The following is a 22075-nucleotide window of genomic DNA, read 5'->3' as shown; positions in this document are numbered from 1 at the left end:
GGGATAAAATTGTAGACCTGCACAAGGCTGGGATGGGCTACAGGACAATAGGCAAGCAGCTTGGTGAGAAGGAAACAACTGTTGGCGCAATTATTAGAAAATGGAAGAAGTTCAAGATGACGGTCAATCACCCTCGGTCTGGGGCTCCATGCAAGATTTCACCTCGTGGGGCATCAATGATCATGAGGAAGGTGAGGGATCAGCCCAGAACTACACGGCAAGACCTGGTCAATGACCTGAAGAGAGCTGGGACCACAGTCTCAAAGAAAACCATTAGTAACACACTACGCCGTCACGGATTAAAATCCTGCAGCGCACGCAAGGTCCCCCTGCTTAACCCAGTGCATGTCCAGGCCTGTCTGAAGTTTGCCAATGACCATCTGGATGATCCAGAGGAGGAATGGGAGAAGGTCATGTGGTCTGATGAGACAAAAATAGAGCTTTTTGGTCTAACTCCACTCGCCGTGTTTGGAGGAAGAAGAAGTATGAGTACAACCCCAAGAACACCATCCCAACCGTGAAGCATGGAGGTGGAAACATCATTCTTTGGGGATGCTTTTCTGCAAAGGGGACAGGACGACTGCACCGTATTGAGGGGAGGATGGATGGGGCCATGTATCGCGAGATCTTGGCCAACAACCTCCTTCCCTCAGTAAGAGCATTGAAGATGGGTCGTGGCTGGGTCTTCCAGCATGACAACGACACGAAGCACACAGCCATGGCAACTAAGGAGTGGCTCCGTAAGAAGCATCTCAAGGTCCTGGAGTGGCCTAGCCAGTCTCCAGACCTGAACCCAATAGAAAATCTTTGGAGGGAGCTGAAAGTCCGTATTGCCCAGCGACAGCCCCGAAACCTGAAGGATCTGGAGAAGATCTGTAGGGAGGAGTGGGCCAAAATCCCTGCTGCAGTGTGTGCAAACCTAGTCAAGAACTACAGGAAACGTATGATCTCTGTAATTGCAAACAAAGGTTTCTGTACCAAATATTAAGTTCTGCTTTTCTGATGTATCAAATACTTATGTCATGCAATAAAATGCAAATTAATTACTTAAAAATCATACAATGTGATTTTCTGGATTTTTGTTTTAGATTCCGTCTCTCATAGTTGAAGTGTACCTATGATAAAAATTACAGACCTCTACATGCTTTGTAAGTAGGAAAACCTGCAAAATCGTCAGTGTATCAAATACTTGTTCTCCCCACTGTACGTCTCCTGAGTACAAACCTTTGTTCAATCATTTTCTTCTCCTGAATACAAACCAAGTAAAATGACCTATAAATCTACTTGTGGTCAGCAGTAGTGAGTGCTCTGAAGTCGAGCCAGACCAGGATGAAGTACCTGCAGCTACAGGTGTGGTAGACACTTCCAGTGGTTGCCATGGGTGGATTCCTGCATTTTGGCCAAACCGTACATTGTTTCAGGCACGGTAAAGGACAAACTGGGAGCGGTTACATCTTTGAAAGTTTAGAGAAGTGGAATTGTTGAGATTTTTTCTGCATCCTCTGCCCAGAGGCAGCAGGCGCTGTGCATCTCGCATCTCGTGGCTCAACCTGTGTCGTGCTCAAAGGGGTGACTGGTGGGTAGCGTTGAGCGTAGAGGTGGATCAAATGAAAAATAATATTCCTGGTGTTTGTGACACCCACCTTTTGGTAAGATGTAGACCCAGTGGCAATGCAACTGAGAATACCCTGTCTGTCTTGTTGAACTTTAACAGAGAGTTTCTACCTGATAAGGTCAGGTTAGGTTATATTTGCTATTCTGTGAGGGCCTATGTTCCAAACACGCTACGGTGCTTTAGGTGTCACGGATTCAGACATGTTGCAGCAGTGTGTAGAAAGGAGATCCCACAATGTGAGAAATGTGCAGAAGGGCATAGTCAATGGGAGTGTAAAGTTGGGTTAGAAAAAGCACTGTGTGTCAACTGTGGGGGCGCCCATGCAGTTGGAGATCCGAAGTGCCCTGTGAGAGAGAGACCGGTTGAGTGGGGCAGAAAGTTTCCTATGAGGCAGTGAAGAGACTAGAGGACAGCCCAAAGGTGAGTGATTAAACTGGGAGTTCCCCAGTGAGTAGGCCTGAAGAAAGACCCAAAGAGGATGAGTTTTTCAGTAAGGTTGGATTTCTTGCGTTTATAGCAATGGTGATCAACTGCACTGCACTGATGGACTGCAAATCACAGAACATAGATGTGTTAGTCGCATCGGCAGAAAAATATTTGGGTGAGAGATTGTAGTGCAGAAGATCTACAGGGAGTTTTGAGAAAAGGGGTTAGATGGTGGTGCAATTTAAGTTTCCCCTTCCACTTTTTTTGGGGACCAAAATGTGCAATCTGCACTCCGACCTGCGAAAGGCAGAAATATGCAACACTGCGTCCAGTCTGCCAGAAATTCACATGAAGAACTCCGGAACCACACCTGTGTGGAAGTACTTGCTTTCAATATACTTTGCATCCAAAATGTACGCAAGTGTTTCCTTTATTTTGGCAGTTACCTGTAGTTCCACTTGTAGGCCTACTCTGTATGTACTACAGAAAACGTGACAACTGTAGCCTTTGAATGTGGTTCTTATAGTTAGTAAATGTGATCAGAAAGGACGGTTTCTCATCTGCGAACTGTGTGGGTCCCGTCAGAGACAGAAGTTTTCTGAAGTTCTGGCCAATGTGTATTGTGTGTGGAACTAGTTTCTCGTTTTAATTGTAAACCTATAACACAGTTATGTCATGGTCGGACATTCATTCAACAGAGTGGGTTTATCCTTACAAACCGACTCTGTTGGATGAATGTCCGATGGTCTTGAAACATTAACTTGAGACTGTCAAAAAGCAAAGAAACGACAAAAGCAGCTAAAGTTAGCTACCTATGGTTGTGCAGTGACACTGACTAGGCTAGGTAATGCCTCAATGACCAGACTGCAGAACAAAACGGAATGGTTTTTAGATAGCTAGCTAGCTAACGTCGTTAGCTACTTCACTCAATCAAGTTGCTGATGACGGGTTTAACGTTAGTTAGATAACGTTAACTGAAGAAGACCCAGGCAAACAGAGTTCTTGTTATACTTCTTGGCCCATCGTTATTGTTGACTGAACTTTATCCTTAATACATTTAGAGAAATTTCAGCTGCGCAACATGAAGATGGGATTAGGCTAGGACCTGGTTTGACATCGATGATGTGGCAGTTAGGGTTTAGCTACTGTAACGTCCTAAAGATATTGGCAACCAATCGAGCTGAAATCACAGCAAGACGTTCATTAAGTTGGTATACCCAAGTAGAACTCTTAATTTAATAGAAAATGTTGAAACTGAAACCTAAAATGTAATGTATTTCATGACCGAATCAACGGTAGAAAACTCAATTTTACGCGGACCGCCATGATTTTATTTGTTTTGAAAATGAGGACTTGAGACAGCTGGCTTGACATATCCTGTTTAAAATCGATTCCAATTGCTCTACTGTTTATTAATCGTACGTTTGCTAAGTAAATATTCTTAGTCATTACAATAAATAAACATAAATTCAACCTATATAGCTAGCTAGATACATTTATAGAAAGTACGAATATTGGCATCTGAACAGCCAGCTACTATTGAGATGAATTAACTGTTGGTTCTGCAGACTATGCAATGATTAACATAAATCAGAATTCTTGCATGGAATGTATTGGGATTTTGTTGCTGCTACTAAAGCAAAATATAGATATTTAATGTAAATGATCACTGAAGTGGGAATATGTGTGATAGGCTACATAAATAATATAATCTCTAAATTTGGTATGCATTTTGTCAAATTTGCCACTATAGTTTCTGGAATTTGTAACAAGATGTTAAACACAGGAATGACAAGACATGCATTCAAGGCAGAACTTCGAAAGCCCATTTACTACAAAGCTGCAGTTCTCTCTCCCCCCTCCCTCTCTACTCCACTTTCACGAGTTGTGTTGGCCAATTATTTCAAATCAATCTCATCATTTACCATAGCATAAAGTTTGATTTCTGGACAACTTTAATAACACATTTTTAAGCTCATCTGAAAGTTATAGTTTTAGTTTACAGTTCAGTAAAGGAATCTAAGAAACATATAGTTGGATAGAGCTCCACACTGCCCCTGGGGAACTAGAGTTTGACCACTATGCAGTCTACAGTGTGTGCTATGTAATTTAAAACAAACAGGGAGATAGCGTCGAGAGGGCCCACCCCATGTTACCTCACGTCTGTCCTCTGACAGGACAAGGTGGTACTCCCTTCCAAAAGGAGTGGCAATAGTGGTTAGACCTTTAGTTTCCTCTGCTGCTCTCAAATGGCAGGAATGTTGCCTGGGTGGTGGAAGGTACACAGACAAACTGGTGCTACGTCAATCTGCTGGATATACTTGAATGATCTAGTTTGGTGACAGGACATACTTATTGGGATTCTACAGTTACGATGAGGCGTCAGGTTTATGGGTGACTGACTCTACTGTGGGGGAATCTAGAGGCAGAAATCTTCAAAGTGCCAGAAAGACAGACCGTGTCTGGACCCAGATCGTCACTACTGTACTTCTGCTGCTGCTCTCACTAAACTACCAAGACATGGTCCTCTGGAGTCTACTCCCAATCTCCCTCTCCCTGGTGTCTCTCATTGGCACATGGGTGACGTAAGTTATATTTATATTTTCTTCTAATGTTTTATAAGAATAACATGTTCTTGAGTTTATTGACTTAGATTTCTGTCCAGCCTGGTCTCATAGACTAGATGTAATTTAGTAAACGTAAATCCGGGACACTCAAATTAGTATGTTACGTTACACTGAGTGTACAAAACATAAGGAACTCTTTCCATGACAGACTGACCAGGTGAATTCAGGTGAAAGCTATGATCCTTTATTGATGTCACTTGTTAAATCCACTTCAATCAGTGTAGATGAAGGGGAGGAGACAGGTAACATGGATTGTATATCAAATCAAGTCAAACTTTATATGTCACATGCGCCGAATACAACAAGTGCAGACTTTACTGTGAAATGCTTACTTACAAGCCCTTAACCAACAGTACAGTTCAAGAAGAGTTAAGAAAATATTTACCAAGTAGACTAAAATAAAAAGAAATAATAAAAAAGTAACACAATAAGAATAACAATAATGAGGTTATATACAAGGGGCACCGGTAGTGAGTCAGTGTGTGGGGTACAGGTTAGTTGAGGTAATTTGTACATGTAGGTGGGGGTGAAGTAACTATGCATAGATAATAAACAGCGAGTAGCAGCAGTGTACAAAAGGGGGGGGTCAATGTAAATTGTCTGGTGGCGATTTTATGAATTGTTCAGCAGTCTTATGGCTTGGGGGTAGAAGGTGTTGAGGAGCTTCTTGGTCCTAGACTTGGCGCTCTGGTACCACTTGCCATGCGGTAGCAGAGAAAACAGTCTATAACTTGGGTGACTGGAATCTCTGACAATTTTATGGGCTTTCCTCTGACACCACCTATTATATAGGTCCTTGATGGCAGGAAGCTTGGCCCCAGTGATGTACTGGGCCGTTTGCACTACCCTCTGTAGTGCCTTACGGTCAGATGCCGAGCAGTTGCCATACCAGGTGGTGATGCAAGCGGTCAGGATGCTCTCGATGGTGCAGCTGTAGAACCTTTTGAGGATCTGAGGACCCATGCCAAATCTTTTCAGTCTCCTGAGGGGGAAGAGGCTTTGTTGTGCCCTCTTCACGACTGTCTTGGTATGTTTGGACCATGATAGTTCGTTGGTGATGTGGACACCAAGGAACTTGAAACTCTAAACCCGCTCCACTACAGCCCCGTCGATGTTAATGGGGGCCTGTTCAGCCCACCTTTTCTTGTAGTCCACAATCAGCTCCTTAGTCTTGCTCACATTGAGGGAGAGGTTGTTGTCCTGGCACCATGCAGTGGTGGGTGAACAGGGAGTACAGGAGGGGACTAAGTACACATCCCTGAGGGGCCCCAGTGTTAAGGATCAGCGTGGCAGATGTGTTGATACCTACCCTCACCAGCTGGGGTGGCCCATCAGGAAGTCCAGGATCCAGTTGCAGAGGGAGGTGTTTAGTCCCAGGATCCTTAGCTTAGTGATGAGCTTTGAGGATACTATGGTGTTGAATGCTGAGCTGTAGTCAATGAATAGCATTCTCACATAGGTGTTCCTTTTGTCCAGTTGGGAAAGGGCAGTGTGGAGTGCAATAGAGATTGCATCATCTGTGGATCTGTTTGGGCAGTATTCAAATTGGAGTGGGTCTAGGGTTTCTGGGATAATGGTGTTGTTGTGAGCCATTACCAGCCTTTCAAAGCACTTCATGGCTACGGACGTGAGTGCTACGCGTCTGTAGTCATTAAGGCAGGTTGCCTTAGTGTTCTTGGGCACAGGGACTATGGTGGTCTGCTTGAAACATGTTGGTATTACAGACTCAATCAGGGACATGTTGAAAATGTCAGTGAAGACACCTGCCAGTTGGTCAGCACATGCCCGGAGCACACGTCCTGGTAATGCGTCTGGCCCCGCGGCCTTGTGAATGTTGACCTGTTTAAAGGTCTTACTCACATCGGCTACATAGAGCGTAATCACGGAACAGCTGTCCGGAACAGCTGATGCTCTCAGGCATGCCTCAGTGTTGCTTGCCTCGAAGCGAGCATAGAAGGGATTTAGCTCGTCTGGTAGGCTCGTGTCATTGGGCAGCTCGCGGCTGTGCTTCCCTTTGTAGTCTGTAATAGTTTGAGACGAGAGAGTCGGAGCCGGTGTAGTACGATTCAATCTTAGCCCTGTTTTGACGCTTTGCCTGTTTGATGGTTCGTCGGAGGGCATAGCAAGATTTCTTATAAGCTTCCGGGTTAGAGTCACACACCTTGAAAGCGGCAGCTCTACCCTTTAGCTCAGTGCGAATGTTACCTGTAATCCATGGCTTCTGGTTGGGGTATGCACGTACAGTTACTGTGGGGACTACGTCATCGATGCACTTATCGATGAAGCCAGTGACTGATGTGGTGTATGTCATCGGAAGAATCCCGGAACATATTCCAGTCTATGATAGCAAAACAGTCCTGTTGTTTAGCATCTGCTTCATCTGACCGAGTCACTGGTGCTTTCTGCTTTAATTTTTGCTTGGAATCAGGAGGATAGAATTATGGTCAGATTTGCCAAATGGAGGGCGAGGGAGAGCTTTGTACGCGTCTCTGTGTGTGGAGTAAATGTGGTTTAGAGTTTTTCCCCCCCTGGTTGCACATTTAACATGCTGATAGAAATGAGGTAAAACTGATTTAAGTTTCCCTGCATTAAAGTCCCCAGCCACTAGGAGCGCCGCCTCTGGATCAGTTGTGGCAGCTTTGCATGATGTATTGTTGTCTTTACCGCCTTGCCCTTTGTGCTGTTGTCTGTGCCCAATAATGTTTGTAACCTGTTTTGTACTACTACCATGTTGTGCTGCTGCCATGTTGTGCCCATCCCCCGTCCCCGCAGGAGGCCTTTTGGTTGGCCATCATTGTAAATAAGAATTTGTTCTTAACTGACTTGCCTAGTTAAATAAAGGTTCAATAAATAAAATGTCGCTTAGTGGCTAGGGCCGACGCTGAACAAAACTTTCCAGAAAGAAAGTCCCATGCTGATACTAAATATTTTTATTCGGTTGAGTTATTTTTTAAGATGCCTGTAGAGCCAGAACCACCACCTTACACCCCACCTCACAACGTGCAAAATATAAACCACTTGTTTCACTGATTCATACATTGTGAGACATTTTATTTAACCTTCATGCTAATAATATTCTAATGACCTCCAACTGTGTACTCTTGCTTAGTCACCCTAATCAGTTCCTGGTTACCCATTGTACCTCTCAAGATTATCAGTGTTTTTTCTGCGAGTGTACTGTATATCACATTGTAAGTTGAGGGTGCGAGTACAAGTGGATGGATGACTTTTCTGGATGGAGATGGATAACTATTTAGCAGCTTTAAAGGTCAAACCACATTGAACACCATCAGCAACCACACTAGAACTGACTGTCACTTTCTGTTTCAATAAAGCGTATTCAACACAATTAATGCATTGGCCAATAAGAAAACAGGTAATTAGTTACTAGGTAAAGAATTAGGTAAACAGTTATTTCCTAAAAGACCGATTCACCACATATACTGTAAGCAATGTGTATAAAGGGAACAGGTTATTTTGACAAAATATAAATGCTCATAAAATAATTATGCTCATAAAATAATTAGTACAATATTACAATATTAGTACAATATTATACATTGAAAAAATATACGCCCTAACATAGATAATTAGGCACTTCAATCATATCAAATGGGTGTGTTTGTTTTGTTGTTTCAGGTATGGCCTGGCTTACAGCTATGACCATGTGTGTTCCCTCAACAACTGGTACGTTGTGTTCTGTCTGTGAGAACTCCTACAGACCATTGTGAATGGTTATCTCAGCCAATTGTATGTCAATGAAATACATTGCTTTAATGTAACACAAGCATATTTATAAAGCAGTATTGTTCAACACAAGTCCTGGAGATTGACAGGGTGTCCAGTCTCTTCGTTTTAGCCCAGCACCAACACACCTGATTAAATTAATCCACTAATCATCAACTTGATTAGTTGAATCAGGTGTGTTGTTGCTATTGGGTTGGAACAAATGCCTGCACACCCTGTAGCCCTCCAAGACCAGGGGTGAAGACCACTGCATACTGTATACACACTATACATAAAAGGAAGGTCTGTAACCATGATTATTTCCCCTCTGTCTTCAGGGCCCCTGGGAACCCCTGCGGAAACAATACAACTATGGCATGTTGTCAAGTTCCCACCATAAGGTAACCATAGACCACTATACCAAGGCTGGGTTCAACTAACAGAATTTAATCTCATTTCAGAAAGTGAAGAAAATAATTGAAATTATAGTAAAACATTTATACAAATACTTACTGAACATACATTTTTTGAATTAGACTTTCATTTTTAAGTTTGTCAATTTAAATGGAATTTAACATTGAATTACAATTTGAACTTTAACTCTGTTCCATTCACATCAGAACACTTAGTCAGCTTTTTAACAGACATTCCTAGTTTGTTCTTTGTCACTGGGGAATTTGAGTATTGTTTGAAATAATAGTTTCTTACACATGCTTTGGCCTTGTTGCAGCACGAGTGGAACAAGCTCACCAGAAAACTCTTTCTTCACAGCCACCATCAATGCTGCTTCATTTCTGTGTAAGATTACCTCTGTGACTGTACAGATTACCCACTCTATACATACACAGGTCAACCTGGATCTCTATGCACTATGCAGATGTCTATACTGACACAAAGATGAGAGTGTGCGAGTATGTGCTTATAATGTTGTAATGTAATGGGAGAATCATGAGGCGTCGTACGGGTTAGGGTAGGGTTTGGCCAGCCAGGAAGTCCTTGTCCCATCGCGCTCTGTGGCGGGCCGGGCGAATGCGCGCTGACACAGTCGCCAAGTGTACAGTGTTTTCTCCGACACATTGGTGCGGCTGGCTACCGGGTTAAACGGGCAGTGTGTCAAGAAGCAGTGCGGCTTGGCGGGGTCGTGTTTCAGGGACGCACGGCTCTCGACCATCGCCTCTCCCGAGTCCGTACGGGAGTTGCAGCGATGGGACAAGACTGTAACTACCAATTGGATATCACAAAATTGAGGAGAAAAAGTGGTAAAAGTACCAAAAAATTACAATAAATATAAAAGGGTTTGGTATGTCATATTTAGGGCCCTGTGTTTTGGATAATCATGTCACATGACCTGGATTTTAACCTTTATTTAAATCTTTTTCATCAAACTGTCCCCTTTTCATTTTATATCAGATGGTCCAGCACCATCCTCAGACAATTGCTTATATTTTTTGTTGAATTCTTGTTTCTGGAAAAGGCTTAAAATGAAGGTTAAAATCCAGGTCATATGACATGATTAACCAAAGCACAGGGCCCTAGTCATATTTCATATCAAATGTGTTGCTTGTCCTGCTCAGAAAACATCTTCCCGAAAGAAAATGTATTACGAGTTGATTGTCATTGTTGTGTTATTGAATAATAATCATATAATCACATTGTTTTAGATCAGATGTGATGTTGCACCTATTGTATAAACATGTAATAAACATCTTATGAACATTTGATCAATTATACTGTTATAGATGCATTATAATATACATTTTTACTCTCTCCTCCTTAGTTATGGTGTTCTGTATCTTCCACCATGCTCACATCTTGGAGAGGAACAGTGTCCACTCCATGCTCAGTAGAATCGCCCTGGTGTTTGGTGGAGTGGCAGCCATCGGGGCCTTCGTGGCTGGGAACTGCAATGTTAGTACTTCATGTATTACATACAGTAAATATAATATATGCCATTTAGTAGACACTTTTATCCAAAGTGACTTACAGGCGACTTAGGCCTGCGCGGCTGGCTACACTGTACACAATGATGCAGAGAGGAAAAATAAATACAAATAATAATGGAGCTATATACAGGGAGTACCAATACCAGTTCAAGTTGCAGGGGTACGAGGTATTTGAAGTAGATATGTACAGTTATCATCTATCCTAAGTGACTAGTCATCAGGATAGATGATAATAATAAGAATAAAATAAAGAACAGAGTAGCAGCAGCACATGATGAGTGCAAAAGTGTGTGTGTTTGTGGTGTTGGTATGTATGTGTATGTGTTTGTCAGTGGAGGCTGGTGGGAGGAGTTATAGGTGGATGGGCTCATTGTAATGGTTGGAATGGAATGAATTGAACGGAGTCAAGCATGTGGTTTCAATATGTTTGACGTGTTTGATACCGTTCCATTCATTCCATTCCAGCCATTACAATGAGCCCTTCCTCCTATACAGTGAAGGAAAAAAGTATTTGATCCCCTGCTGATTTTGTACGTTTGCCGACTGACAAAGAAATGATCAGTCTATAATTTTAATGGTAGGTTTATTTGAACAGTGAGAGACAGAATAACAACAAAAAAATCCAGAAAAACGCATGTCAAAAATGTTATAAATTGATTTGCATTTTAATGAGGGAAATAAGTATTTGACCCCTCTGCAAAACATGACTTAGTACTTGGTGGCAAAACCCTTGTTGGCAATCAGAGAGGTCAGACGTTTCTTGTAGTTGGCCACCAGGTTTGCACACATCTCAGGAGGGATTTTTTCCCACTCCTCTTTGCAGATCTTCTCCAAGTCATTAAGGTTTCGAGGCTGACGTTTGGCAACTCGAACCTTCAGCTCCCTCCACAGATTTTCTATGGGATTAAGGTCTGGAGACTGGCTAGGCCACTCCAGGACCTTAATGTGCTTCTTCTTGAGCCACTCCTTTGTTGCCTTGGCCGTGTGTTTTGGGTCATTGTCATGCTGGAATACCCATCCACGACCCATTTTCAATGCCCTGGCCGAGGGAAGGAGGTTCTCACCCAAGATTTGACGGTACATGGCCCCGTCTATCGTCCCTTTGATGCGGTGAAGTTGTCCTGTCCCTTTAGCAGAAAAACACCCCCAAAGCATAATGTTTCCACCTCCATGTTTGACAGTGGGGATGGTGTTCTTGGGGTCATAGGCAGCATTCCTCCTCCTCCAAACACGGCGAGTTGAGTTGATGCCAAAAAGCTCCATTTTGGTCTCATCTGACCACAACACTTTCACCCAGTTGTCCTCTGAATCATTCAGATGTTCATAGGCAAACTTCAGACGGGCATGTATATGTGCTTTCTTGAGCAGGGGGACCTTGCGGGCGCTGCAGGATTTCAGTCCTTCACGGCGTAGTGTGTTACCAATTGTTTTCTGGGTGACTATGGTCCCAGCTGCCTTGAGATCATTGACAAGATCTTCCCGTGTAGTTCTGGGCTGATTCCTCACCGTTCTCATGATCATTGCAACTCCACGAGGTGAGATCTTGCATGGAGCCCCAGGCCGAGGGAGATTGACAGTTCTTTTGTGTTTCTTCCATTTGCGAATAATCACACCAACTGTTGTCACCTTCTCACCAAGCTGCTTGGTGATGGTCTTGTAGCCCATTCCAGCCTTGTGTAGGTCTACAATCTTGTCACTGACATCCTTGGACTGATATCCTTGGAGAGCTCTTTGGTCTTGGCCATGGTGGAGAGTTTGGAATCTGATTGATTGCTTCTGTGGACAGGTGTCTTTTATACAGGTAACAAACTGAGATTAGGAGCACTCCCTTTAAGAGTGTGCTCTAATCTCAACTTGTTACCTGTATAAAAGACACCTGGGAGCCAGAAATCTTTCTGATTGAGAGGGGGTCAAATACTTATTTCCCTCATTAAAATGCAAATCAATTTATAACATTTTTGACATGTGTTTTTCTGGATTTTTGTTGTTGTTATTCTGTCTCTCACTGTTCAAATAAACCTACCATTAAAATTATAGACTGATCATTTCTTTGTCAGTGGGCAAATGTACAAAATCAGCAGGGGATCAAATACTTTTTCCCCTCATTGTAGCTCCTCCCACCAGCCTCCACTGGTGTGTGTTTGTGTTGTGTCGGTATGCGTGTGTATGTGTGTTATGTGTGAGTATGTATATGTAGTGTGTGTGAATGTGAGAGTGGTAGTGTGTGTGAGTGTGTATGTACACCACCCCGTTCACAAAAATGGTTTGCTCCTACAGACAGTGAGTCACGTCGATGTGGCATGCTATATAAAGCAGGCAGACAAGCATTGAGGCATTCAGTTACAGTTCGATTGAATGTTGGAATGGGCAAAACGAGTGACCTCAGCGACTTTCAGCATGGTATGATCGTCGATGCCAGGCTCGCCGGTTCCAGTATCTCAGAAACGGCCGGCCTTCTGGGCTTTTCAGGCACGACAGTGTCTAGGGTTTACAGAGAACTGTGGGACAAATAAAAAACATCCAGTCGCCGGCAGTCCTGTGGGCGAAAGGAGCTCGTTGATAAGAGGTCGAAGGAGAATGGCAAGAATCGTGCAAGCTAACAGGCGGGCCATAACCAGGCAAATAACAGTGCAGTACAACAGTGGTGTGCAGAACGGCATCTCGGAATGCACAACTCATCGGTCCTTGTCACGGATGGGCTATTGCAGCAGACGACCACACTGGATTCCACTCCTATCAGCTGTCAACACCCCAATTGTGTTTGTACATTTCCTCAGACAATTGACCAAGTGTGAAGAGACCGCAGAAGAAGCGGCTCCAGTGGGTACACCAACACTGGACAATTGTGGGAAAGTGGAAAAACATTGCTTGGTCCGACGAGTCCCAGTTCATGTTGCGTCATGCTGATGGCAGAGTCAGGATTTGGCGTAAGCAGCATGAGTCTGTGGACCCATCCTGCCTGGTGTCAACGGTATAGACTGGTGGCAGTGGTGTAATGATGTGGGGAATGTTTTCCTGGCACCCGTTAGGGCTGTTGATACCAATAGAGCAACGTTTCCATGCCCCAAAGAATTCAGGCTGTTCTGGGTGCAAAGGGGGTCCGACCCGGTACTAAATGGATGCACCTAATAAACTGGACACTGAGTGTATAGTCTTGTGAGTGTGCATAGAGTCAGTGCAGATAATCCGGGTAACCACTTAATTAACTGTTAACTGCCTTATGGCTTGTGGGTAGAAGCTGTCTTGGAGCCTATTGTTCCGAGAGCCGTTGCTCCGGTATCGTTTGCCGGACGGTAGCAGAGTGAACAGTCTAGGGCTTGGGTGGTTGGAGTCTTCTGCAATTTTTCGAGCTTTCCTCTGACACCGCCTGATACAGTATAGAGGTTGTGGATGGCAGGGAGTTCGGCCCCAGTGATGTACTGGGCTGACGGCACCAGTGCCACCCTCTATAGCACTTTGCGGTCGAGGGAGGTGCATTTGCCATACCAAGCGGTGATGCAGCCAGTTCACATGCTCAGACGTTGCATGCATCAACCAATGGTTATGTGCCATGTCATCGACTGTGTCATCGTTTGACAGATTGAGGGGATTCGATTAATCTGGCTCGGGCACCCGGGTAGGCATGTTTTGCACCATTCGTTTTGGAACCGGGCTAACTCCCGGGTGTGAGCCAGGTGCCACATTCAAAGCCCAAGGTGAAGTTGGCTCAAAACAAAAGTGATGTAATAATGAGTAGGATTCTGTGTTTTCACATGCAAAAGTGATTGCTTTTGATAAAAACGCTTCATCTGCCTTCCCAAATTCAAACATACTGTATATTTGATGGAAAAGAGATGTTGTATGTTTCTGGACGATACACCATGCTGCCTGGCTGACAACATGACAGAGCGGCATAGATTACTGAGAAGGGAGCTCCTCCCTCACTGCTTTTGCAGGCCATAGACTGGTGTGTGCCCTGCGGCTCAGCATAATCCAATCCGCCCATTGCTAAAACTTATGATGTGGTTAGCTGATACTTAAAATAACTATCCAGGCATTGTAAGATCTGGCATGCATCAGCAACACCTGGGCAGAGGAACACACCAAAAGTCTGTATAGGCCAAAAGATGGGAGACGTCGTGACCTGTGCTCTTAAGGTCGTACTGCCTTAGTTAGCAACCGGAATCACACATACACCTATTAAGTTGAACGGTACGACCTTTCCGTTTGTCTCTAGAGCTGCCACAAAGACACATTCAGAACAGAGAGGAAAAGACAAAGCGAGAGGGTTTACTCCGCCCAAAATCTGTCCACGTTAAGCAGATAATTAATTATACTAAACAAAAATATAAACTCAACATGCAATAATGTACTTTACTGAGTTACAGTTCATATAAGGAAATCAGTCAATTTAAATAAATTCATTAGGCCCTAATCTATGGATTTCACATGACTGGGCAAGGGCGCAGCCATGGGTAGGCCTGGGAGGGCATAGACCCACCCACTTGGGAGCCAGGCCCAGCCAATCAGAATTCGTTTTTCTCCACATAGGGCTTTATTACAGACAGAAATATGCCCCAGCATCCACTCAGACGATCCAGAAGGTGAAGATGCCGGATGTGGAGGTTCTGGGCTGACGTGGTTACACATGATCTGCGGTTGTGAGGCCAGTTGGACGTACTGACAAATTCTTTAAAATGACGTTGGAGTGGCAACAGCTACAGCTCTGGTGGACATTCCTGCAGTCAGCATGCCAATTACACGCTTCCGCAAAACTTGAGACTTCTGTGGTATTGTCTTGTGTGACAAAACTGCACATTTTAGAGTGGCCTTTTATTGCCCCCAGCACAAGGTGCACCTGTGTAATGATCATGCTGTTTAATCAGCTTCTTGATATGCCACACCTGTCAAGTGGATTGATTATCTTGGCAAAGGAGAAATGCTCACTAACTGGGATGTAATAATCCAGGAGCTTGAGAATGTTCTCTGTAACACAAACATATCCATCATTGAGGAATTGGAGTATTGTGTGACATAATGGTTTCTTAGAAGTGCTTTGGCTTTGTCATTTGCAGCTAGAATAGTTAAATTGAACCTTGTCTTAAGCCTCTCCTCTAGCCAAGGTACCTGATACTAACTGTAACCTGTCCTCTCTCCTCCAGCCCGCGTACCTAACGCTGGCCCATTACCTGGGGGCTGCGGTGAGCTTCCTGTGTATCTGTTTCTACAGCCTGCTCCTCACGGTGCTCACAGGGAAGTGTGTTCTGACCCGGATGGAGTGGTTCCTCTACCCAGCACGGGTCATGTCTACTGCGGTCCAAATCATTGTCACTATTGGCTGTATCCTTTCACTTGCTCTGATGAACACTATAAGCCTTACCCCTGACCTTATAACCCCTGAACCTATTAAACTCTGCTGGGTGTGCATACACTCAGGAAAATTATAGGGATGACACAGTGCAAGAGTAAATATACAAGAACAGGAGTGTCCTCTTCCATACGTCTTCAACTTCAACTTTGCAAACGCTCACAGGCCCTGAAAGGCGCAGGACGTTCTAGGTAGTAGTGGTATTTGATAACAAGAAGATACCGTCCAGAACATTGACAGTGAGGTTGCCTATCTGTGTGTTTTGTCTGTTTACTGATGAGTAATGTTTGAACATCTTCAACGTTCCTTTGAACATATGCGTAGTGTTACTATTAACAACTACAGTTCTCCCTCCTTGACCTCTGACCACGACAGATGCAATCTTGTTTGTACAGGAGGAATACATGTACAAGCACTCAGCGGCCGTGTTTGAGTGGATACTGAGCGTCAACCTGGAGCTGTTTGAGCTCAGCTTCGCTGTTGAGTTCTGTTTCTTCTCCTCCTCCATGTTGTGTATGCTGCTGGGGAAGAAAGATGAGGAGGAGCCTATCCTTCTGGCCTGAGAAGATAAGATGCTACTGGGCTGGGGGAGACACACTGTAAGAGACACTTGGGTCATGTGATGCATGAAATGGAAGAAAACGTTCCAAAACGGAGACCAGCTGGACTTGTCCACTTAAGAGTCGGTTAAAAAAAAAATCACGTTGTGCCCTAATGAAATAACCCAGTAGTTTACAAACTTTTCTATGTTGTGACCGATCTAAAGCTTGTGGAATTGGACCAACCAAGTAAAGGGAACAATTGTTTGTAACCGGTTCTGGCTATGACCAAAAAACGAATCAGCTGAATCGTCCACGACCCACCGTTTGGGGAAACACTGACCTAGTGGCATCAAAGATGGGGATCATACATAACCTTTGATCTCGTTCTCAGACCAAGTCTTATTATTGAGGATGATTAAAAAAAAAATTATAATCAGGGCTGAAAACATTTTTCTTATGCAGTCCCTAAATACAAAACGAAAGATGAGTTATTCGGGTCACAACAAATCAAAGTATTTCTGAAAGCTTTGGAAAAGGAAAACTGTCAATCCTACAACTTTCATAGCCACTGATGGACCTATACCAGGACACCTTAGCATTTGAGTAGTAGTCACTGTAAGTACTAAAATCATTATTTCTATTCCCATGTTCTGAATTGATCAAGGTGAAATTTCCTATTTTATGGGCCATGGAGAATTTTGAATGATATTATTCTTTCAATGTTTTGTCTATATGTCTAAAACGTAAAGTCTTGGGGGCATTACTCTGCCTTTGAAGTATGCCAGGCAAGTAGCTGATTTGGTTATTGGTGTGGAGATTAGAAGCCAGTGATGATTCTACCTTTGTGATAGAACAGGTGATATAATGTGAAGGAGGCAGGAAATTCAGGCAGGTGTGGTGGTTAAGATTTATTAATAGAGGCCTCTGTCTTTTGTGATAGATCATTCTGGAAAGCTTTTTGATGGCAGAACAGCTGGTTGTACAAGTTTACTGCATACCTGTCAGATGAGAAGAACCCGAACATAAGCAATCATTCATCCAGAAACAATGTAACTGAAAATGTTATGAACAGAACAAATTTCTTAGCAAGGCATAATACTTTGTATTTGTTCCTTTCTTCTTATGTATCGGTCTCATTTTCTACTGCTTTTCTACAGTGTTCCTATTCAAGGATTTGTGCAATGATGATTCACTTGTTTACAACAACAATATATCATGGACTATATGGTTACATCTTAACAAAGTGGTACATAAATAAATAGTGACAAACTGATGTTTACTTAGGGTATAAATAAATAAAAGCCTTTAGCCTAATTCAGTATGAAAATATCGACTTGGAAGGTTTCCTTAAAAGGCTCTTAATTTTTGGAGGCATTTCTTTTGCCAAGTGTAATTGAACAATAAAACGTGTGGAAGATCAAATCTAATCATTGTTGTATTTGTGATTCCTCTGCAGGACTGTCTCATGATATCACACACTTTATAACAAGATATAGTCGTCACATCCCTTAAGCTGTCATATCAGTGACGTGAAAACTTCTCTGACAAGTTCAACCGCATGGTTTCCGCATCAACACAACTCACTCCAGGGTCTGTCATGTGTTTATGTAATGCTCCAAAGGGGACAGTGTGTAGGCCGTTCATTATAGGTGTGTGTGTGTGTAGGAATGCAGGCAGGAGTCAGTAAAAAGCATGTAATGTTAACATATCTAAGGGGAGTCTGACTTCGCTATTCCTGGGGTATACTGTACAGAGTTGGGGTCAACCCTGATACTGTATATGAGTTGTGTCCACAAAAACATCCCCCTTGCCTCACTCATATGTGGAAACAAGTAGTGCTGTCTCTTCACGCTTGCTCAATTGTCTGAGGAAATGTACAAACACAATGAATGTCAAAAACATGCATACCTCTGGAACACAAGTATTAAGTGTTCTTAGAACACAGGCATGACTCATATCAGTGGTGTTCGGTACAGTAGGTGTTGCCCCATCATTATATAATTACTATGGCATTGTGGGGTGTTAACAGTTATTGGCTCCCAGGTGGTATTTGCGTGGGGACAGGTGTGTACTGTAGGTGCACAGGTAACTCAGGTGGTATTTGCGTGGGGACAGGTGTGTACTGTAGGTGCACAGGTAACTCAGGTGGTATTTGCGTGGGGACAGGTGTGTACTGTAGGTGCACAGGTAACTCAGGTGGTATTTGCGTGGGGACAGGTGTGTACTGTAGGTGCACAGGTAACTCAGGTGGTATTTGCGTGGGGACAGGTGTGTACTGTAGGTGCACAGGTAACTCAGGTGGTATTTGCGTGGGGACAGGTGTGTACTGTAGGTGCACAGGTAACTCAGGTGGTATTTGCATGGTGACAGGTGTGTACTGTAGGTGCACAGGTAACTCAGGTGGAGTTTGAACCGGAGATGTTTGAGAAAAACCTAGTCATTGTGTTGTTGACTCTCCTGCGGACTGATAGCTGTCTGAATTGTAGGGTCTTGGAATAATGAATGTCTGTTGGGTGTGTGCACTGGCTGAGGATGACTTGGGAATGTACAGAACAAGAAGTACTTGAAATTGATTAGCCTACTTTATGTACAAAGGGTGCATAATTATAAAAAATATATATAAATATGTTTTTATTGTCACTTCCCCCAGATAGGTGCAGTGAAATGTGTTGTTCTACAGAGTCAGCCATAGTAGTACGGGTCCACTGGGGCAAATTAGGGTTAAGTGCCTTGCTCGAGGGCACATTGGCAGATTTTTCACCTTATCAGCTCGGGTATTCGAACCAGTGACGAACACTCCAACCACCAGGTAAGCAATATGGCAAGGTGAAGCTACTATATCCAATCCTTTGAGATCTACATACATTGTAGAGGTAGGGAACGATCTGGATTTCAACATAGAGCAAAAGTAGATACTGGGTGCATTTCAGAACTACACATTTCTGATAATTCCACATTTAGCTCTATCATCAGTTGCACAGCAAGTAACTGCATGCTTTTCATGATCAGTAAACATCCATTGATCGTCATCCTGATAGTTGTCAGTCGACTACTGTCATCATCACTAGATGGCAAGCAAATATAGCCTAGCCATTTAGTTTATCCCCTGAAAGTTAGCTTGTCTAACTTGCCATATGGATGTGATCTGTTATTAGCTAACGTAGCTAGCCTATCATGTACATAAATCGTGATTAAATACTCACAATGTTGAAAAGGGGATAAAATAATGTTAGCTAACTTCACTAGGTAGGCCTACGTTGGTTGGAGAAAAAAATACATGAGCATTACTTAACTTACCAATATGTTTAGCCAACTGTACAACGTTTCTACCGGTAGCTTGCATTGTAAACATTATGCCTATAAGCTACCGCACATCGGCAAATGCGACATTATGCTGGCTCGCAGCTGTCAATGGTTTTAGCGGAGCTTGGAGTCTCGTTGTCCCCCAGCAGGCAAATCGAACGCTCTGCACTTTATAACGACCTCGAAGCGTACTCTGTTTGAATGTTAACTGACGAGACAGAGGCATTGATGCGAGTAACCAGTCTTGTTCCGTACATCACAATACATCCGAGTATCTCAAGCACACCGATAAAACACATGAGTTGCAGTAATGAACATTTACCAACAGATGGCATCACTGTGCCATCTTACACCCATAACATCTTCCCTTTAATAAAATAGGACAGGAGGTGTCCATTCACTAACAAAACAAACCTAGTAATAATTTCCAACATGAACAGTTTAGTATTTTTTTTCTTCTTCTCCTCAGGTAACAACAACACATTTTGATACTCTCTTCACTTTTATCTCTGTCTGTCAACAATCCCTGATGGGAAACCTACAGATTAAGTATTTTTGGTGGCTGGGACAGATGCCCGCAGCGTGAAAAGACAGGGGGCTTGTCTGCGAGGACTGCAGGTTCCCGCACAGGCGTGTCACCTGACTGTCTAAGGAGAGTATTGATGGGCGAAGGAGCGGCCGACCTGTGATGCCCTGGCTCTTTGCCCAGTGCCTCAGGCCCCATGTGACTTGCTGGGGTTCCGTCTTTTCTCATGCGACCCCTTTGACCATCAGGGTTCTGAATAGGTGCTGGCTCAGCAATCCGAAGGTCAACCCTGTTGCGACGGTACAGTGATCCATTCACTTCGACCAAGTAGGAGCGTGGTGCCACTTTCTGTACACAGGATCCGAGTCTCCAGAGGCCCGTCCGGTCCCCTGGTAGTGGCTTCATTCGCACCGTTTCACCCACCCTGAGCTCAGGTAAGTCTTTTGCTGATTTGTCGTAGATGAACTTGGAGACCTGTCTTCTGTGACGTAGCTTCACCAGCACGTCTGTCACCACACATGGCTCCAGGAGAGTGCTGGAATCTGGCAGAGCTGCTTTTAAGCGCCGTGCTATAAGGCACTGGGCCGGGCTGCTATCCATGCCTTCTGTCGGGGTATTGCGCCACTGCAGGATTGCTTTCCAGGCATCTTTGCCCTCTCGCAGAGCCTTTTTGCAGAGGTTCTTTGCAATTTTTACTGCGGACTCCGCCTTCCCATTAGCTTTTGGGTGTCGTGGTGATGAAGTGACGTGCTCGAATTCCCATCCTGCAGAAAATTTTCGGAACTCAACTCCGGAGAATTGGGGTCCATCGTCTGAAATTACCCTATCTGGCTGGCCATAGCGGGCAAACTGAGCCTTGCAGCATTTGATCGTTGTCTCTGCTGAGAGGTCGGGGTCAATCTCCCAAAAGTCTGAGTAATGATCGACTACCAGCAGAAAGTCTTTGCCACTGTGCTGGAAGAGATCTAGACTTACTATCTGCCAGGGGCGCATCGGTAGCTCGTGTGACATCATCGTCTCTCTCTGTTGCTCAATGGCATATTCATTGCAGATTGTGCATTTACTGTCATAGTCTTTGATTTCACTCTGCATTCCTGGCCAATACAGTGTGTCACGTGCTTGTCTGTAACAGGCCTCACCTCCTATGTGACTTGAGTGCACGCACGCCAACATCTCAGGACGCAGAGACCGGGGAATAACGACTCTCTGACACTTGAATATTACTCCGTTTTGAACACTGAGCTCCTCTTTGACTGGCCAATATTCTCTGACGGCTAAAGCAGTTTCTTCCTTGAAGTCGGGCCAGCCCATCAGAATCACAGACCTCAATGCCTGGAGTTGCTCGTCCCTGTCTGTGTGCTGTCTGATTTGTATTAGGCGCTGGTCCGTAACATTGAGGTAGTCAGCCTGGTTGATGTGTTCAACATTCACTTGCTCTGTTTGTAAACTGCACACTGCGTGTTGTTCATGCATGGAGCGTGTGTGAGTGCCTGATGCAGTAGCCCTGCTGAGCGTGTCACTCACATACATCTCTGGCCCTGGCTTATACACCACCTTGAGGTTGTAGTTTTGTAGGGCCAGTAGCATGCTCTGCAGTCATTTTGGGGCATTCAGAAGAGGCTTGCTGAATATAGCAATAAGGGGCTTGTGATCTGTCTCTGCGGTAATATTGTCGCGCCCGTACAGGTAGTGGTGGAAGCGTTGGCATGCAAACACAATGCTGAGGCACTCCTTCTCTATCTGGGCATAGTTCTGCTCTGTTGGGGTGAGTGCCCTAGAGGCGAATGCCACAGGCTGGCCCTCCTGCATGAGGCAACAGCCAAGTCCATACTGGCTTGAGTCACTCTGAATCGTGACAGGTTTTGACACATTGTAGTATCGCAGTACAGGTGTCTGGGTGACCAGTTGTTTTATTTCCCTCACCGCTGCATCATGTTTTGGGAGCCAATGCCAGATGTTGTCCTTGTCCATGAGCCTCCTTAGTGGCTCACACACTTCAGAGAGCCGCGGTAGGAATTTG

At 44.1% G+C, this 22075-nt stretch overlaps 1 protein-coding gene and 1 long non-coding RNA gene across 6 annotated transcripts; one reads left to right on the top strand and one right to left on the bottom strand.

Annotated features, from left to right (window-relative positions):
• The first annotated feature begins 2248 nt into the window (after nucleotides 1-2248).
• LOC139571063 (transmembrane protein 150A-like) lies at nucleotides 2249-17653 on the top strand. 4 transcript variants are annotated; one of them, XM_071393576.1, is made up of 9 exons: nucleotides 2249-2454; nucleotides 4411-4626; nucleotides 8308-8355; nucleotides 8733-8795; nucleotides 9125-9192; nucleotides 10172-10302; nucleotides 15479-15656; nucleotides 16060-16283; nucleotides 17167-17653. In XM_071393576.1, the coding sequence occupies exons 1-8, from the start codon at nucleotides 2270-2272 to the stop codon at nucleotides 16245-16247; spliced, it is 1077 nt and encodes a 358-aa protein (XP_071249677.1). In that variant the 5' UTR covers nucleotides 2249-2269; the 3' UTR covers nucleotides 16248-16283; nucleotides 17167-17653. The 4 variants fall into 4 exon arrangements, 3 of the variants coding, with proteins under 3 accessions (XP_071249677.1, XP_071249679.1, XP_071249678.1); XR_011674231.1 differs by having other exon boundaries at nucleotides 2250-2454; nucleotides 16060-16841; XM_071393578.1 differs by lacking the exon at nucleotides 2249-2454 and having other exon boundaries at nucleotides 3966-4626.
• On the bottom strand, nucleotides 17122-20585 carry LOC139571064 (uncharacterized). 2 transcript variants are annotated; one of them, XR_011674232.1, is made up of 2 exons: nucleotides 19524-20585; nucleotides 17122-19111 (listed from the first exon to the last, which is right to left on the bottom strand). It is a non-coding gene; the product is annotated as an uncharacterized lncRNA (long non-coding RNA). The 2 variants fall into 2 exon arrangements; XR_011674233.1 differs by having other exon boundaries at nucleotides 17122-17224.
• Nucleotides 20586-22075: the final 1490 nt, after the last annotated feature.

Source organism: Salvelinus alpinus, chromosome 3 (genome assembly GCF_045679555.1).
Source record: "Salvelinus alpinus chromosome 3, SLU_Salpinus.1, whole genome shotgun sequence".
Taxonomy (NCBI): domain Eukaryota; kingdom Metazoa; phylum Chordata; class Actinopteri; order Salmoniformes; family Salmonidae; genus Salvelinus; species Salvelinus alpinus.
Note: the sequence above shows the minus strand (reverse complement) of the source record. Positions and strands in the feature narration are given on the sequence as shown.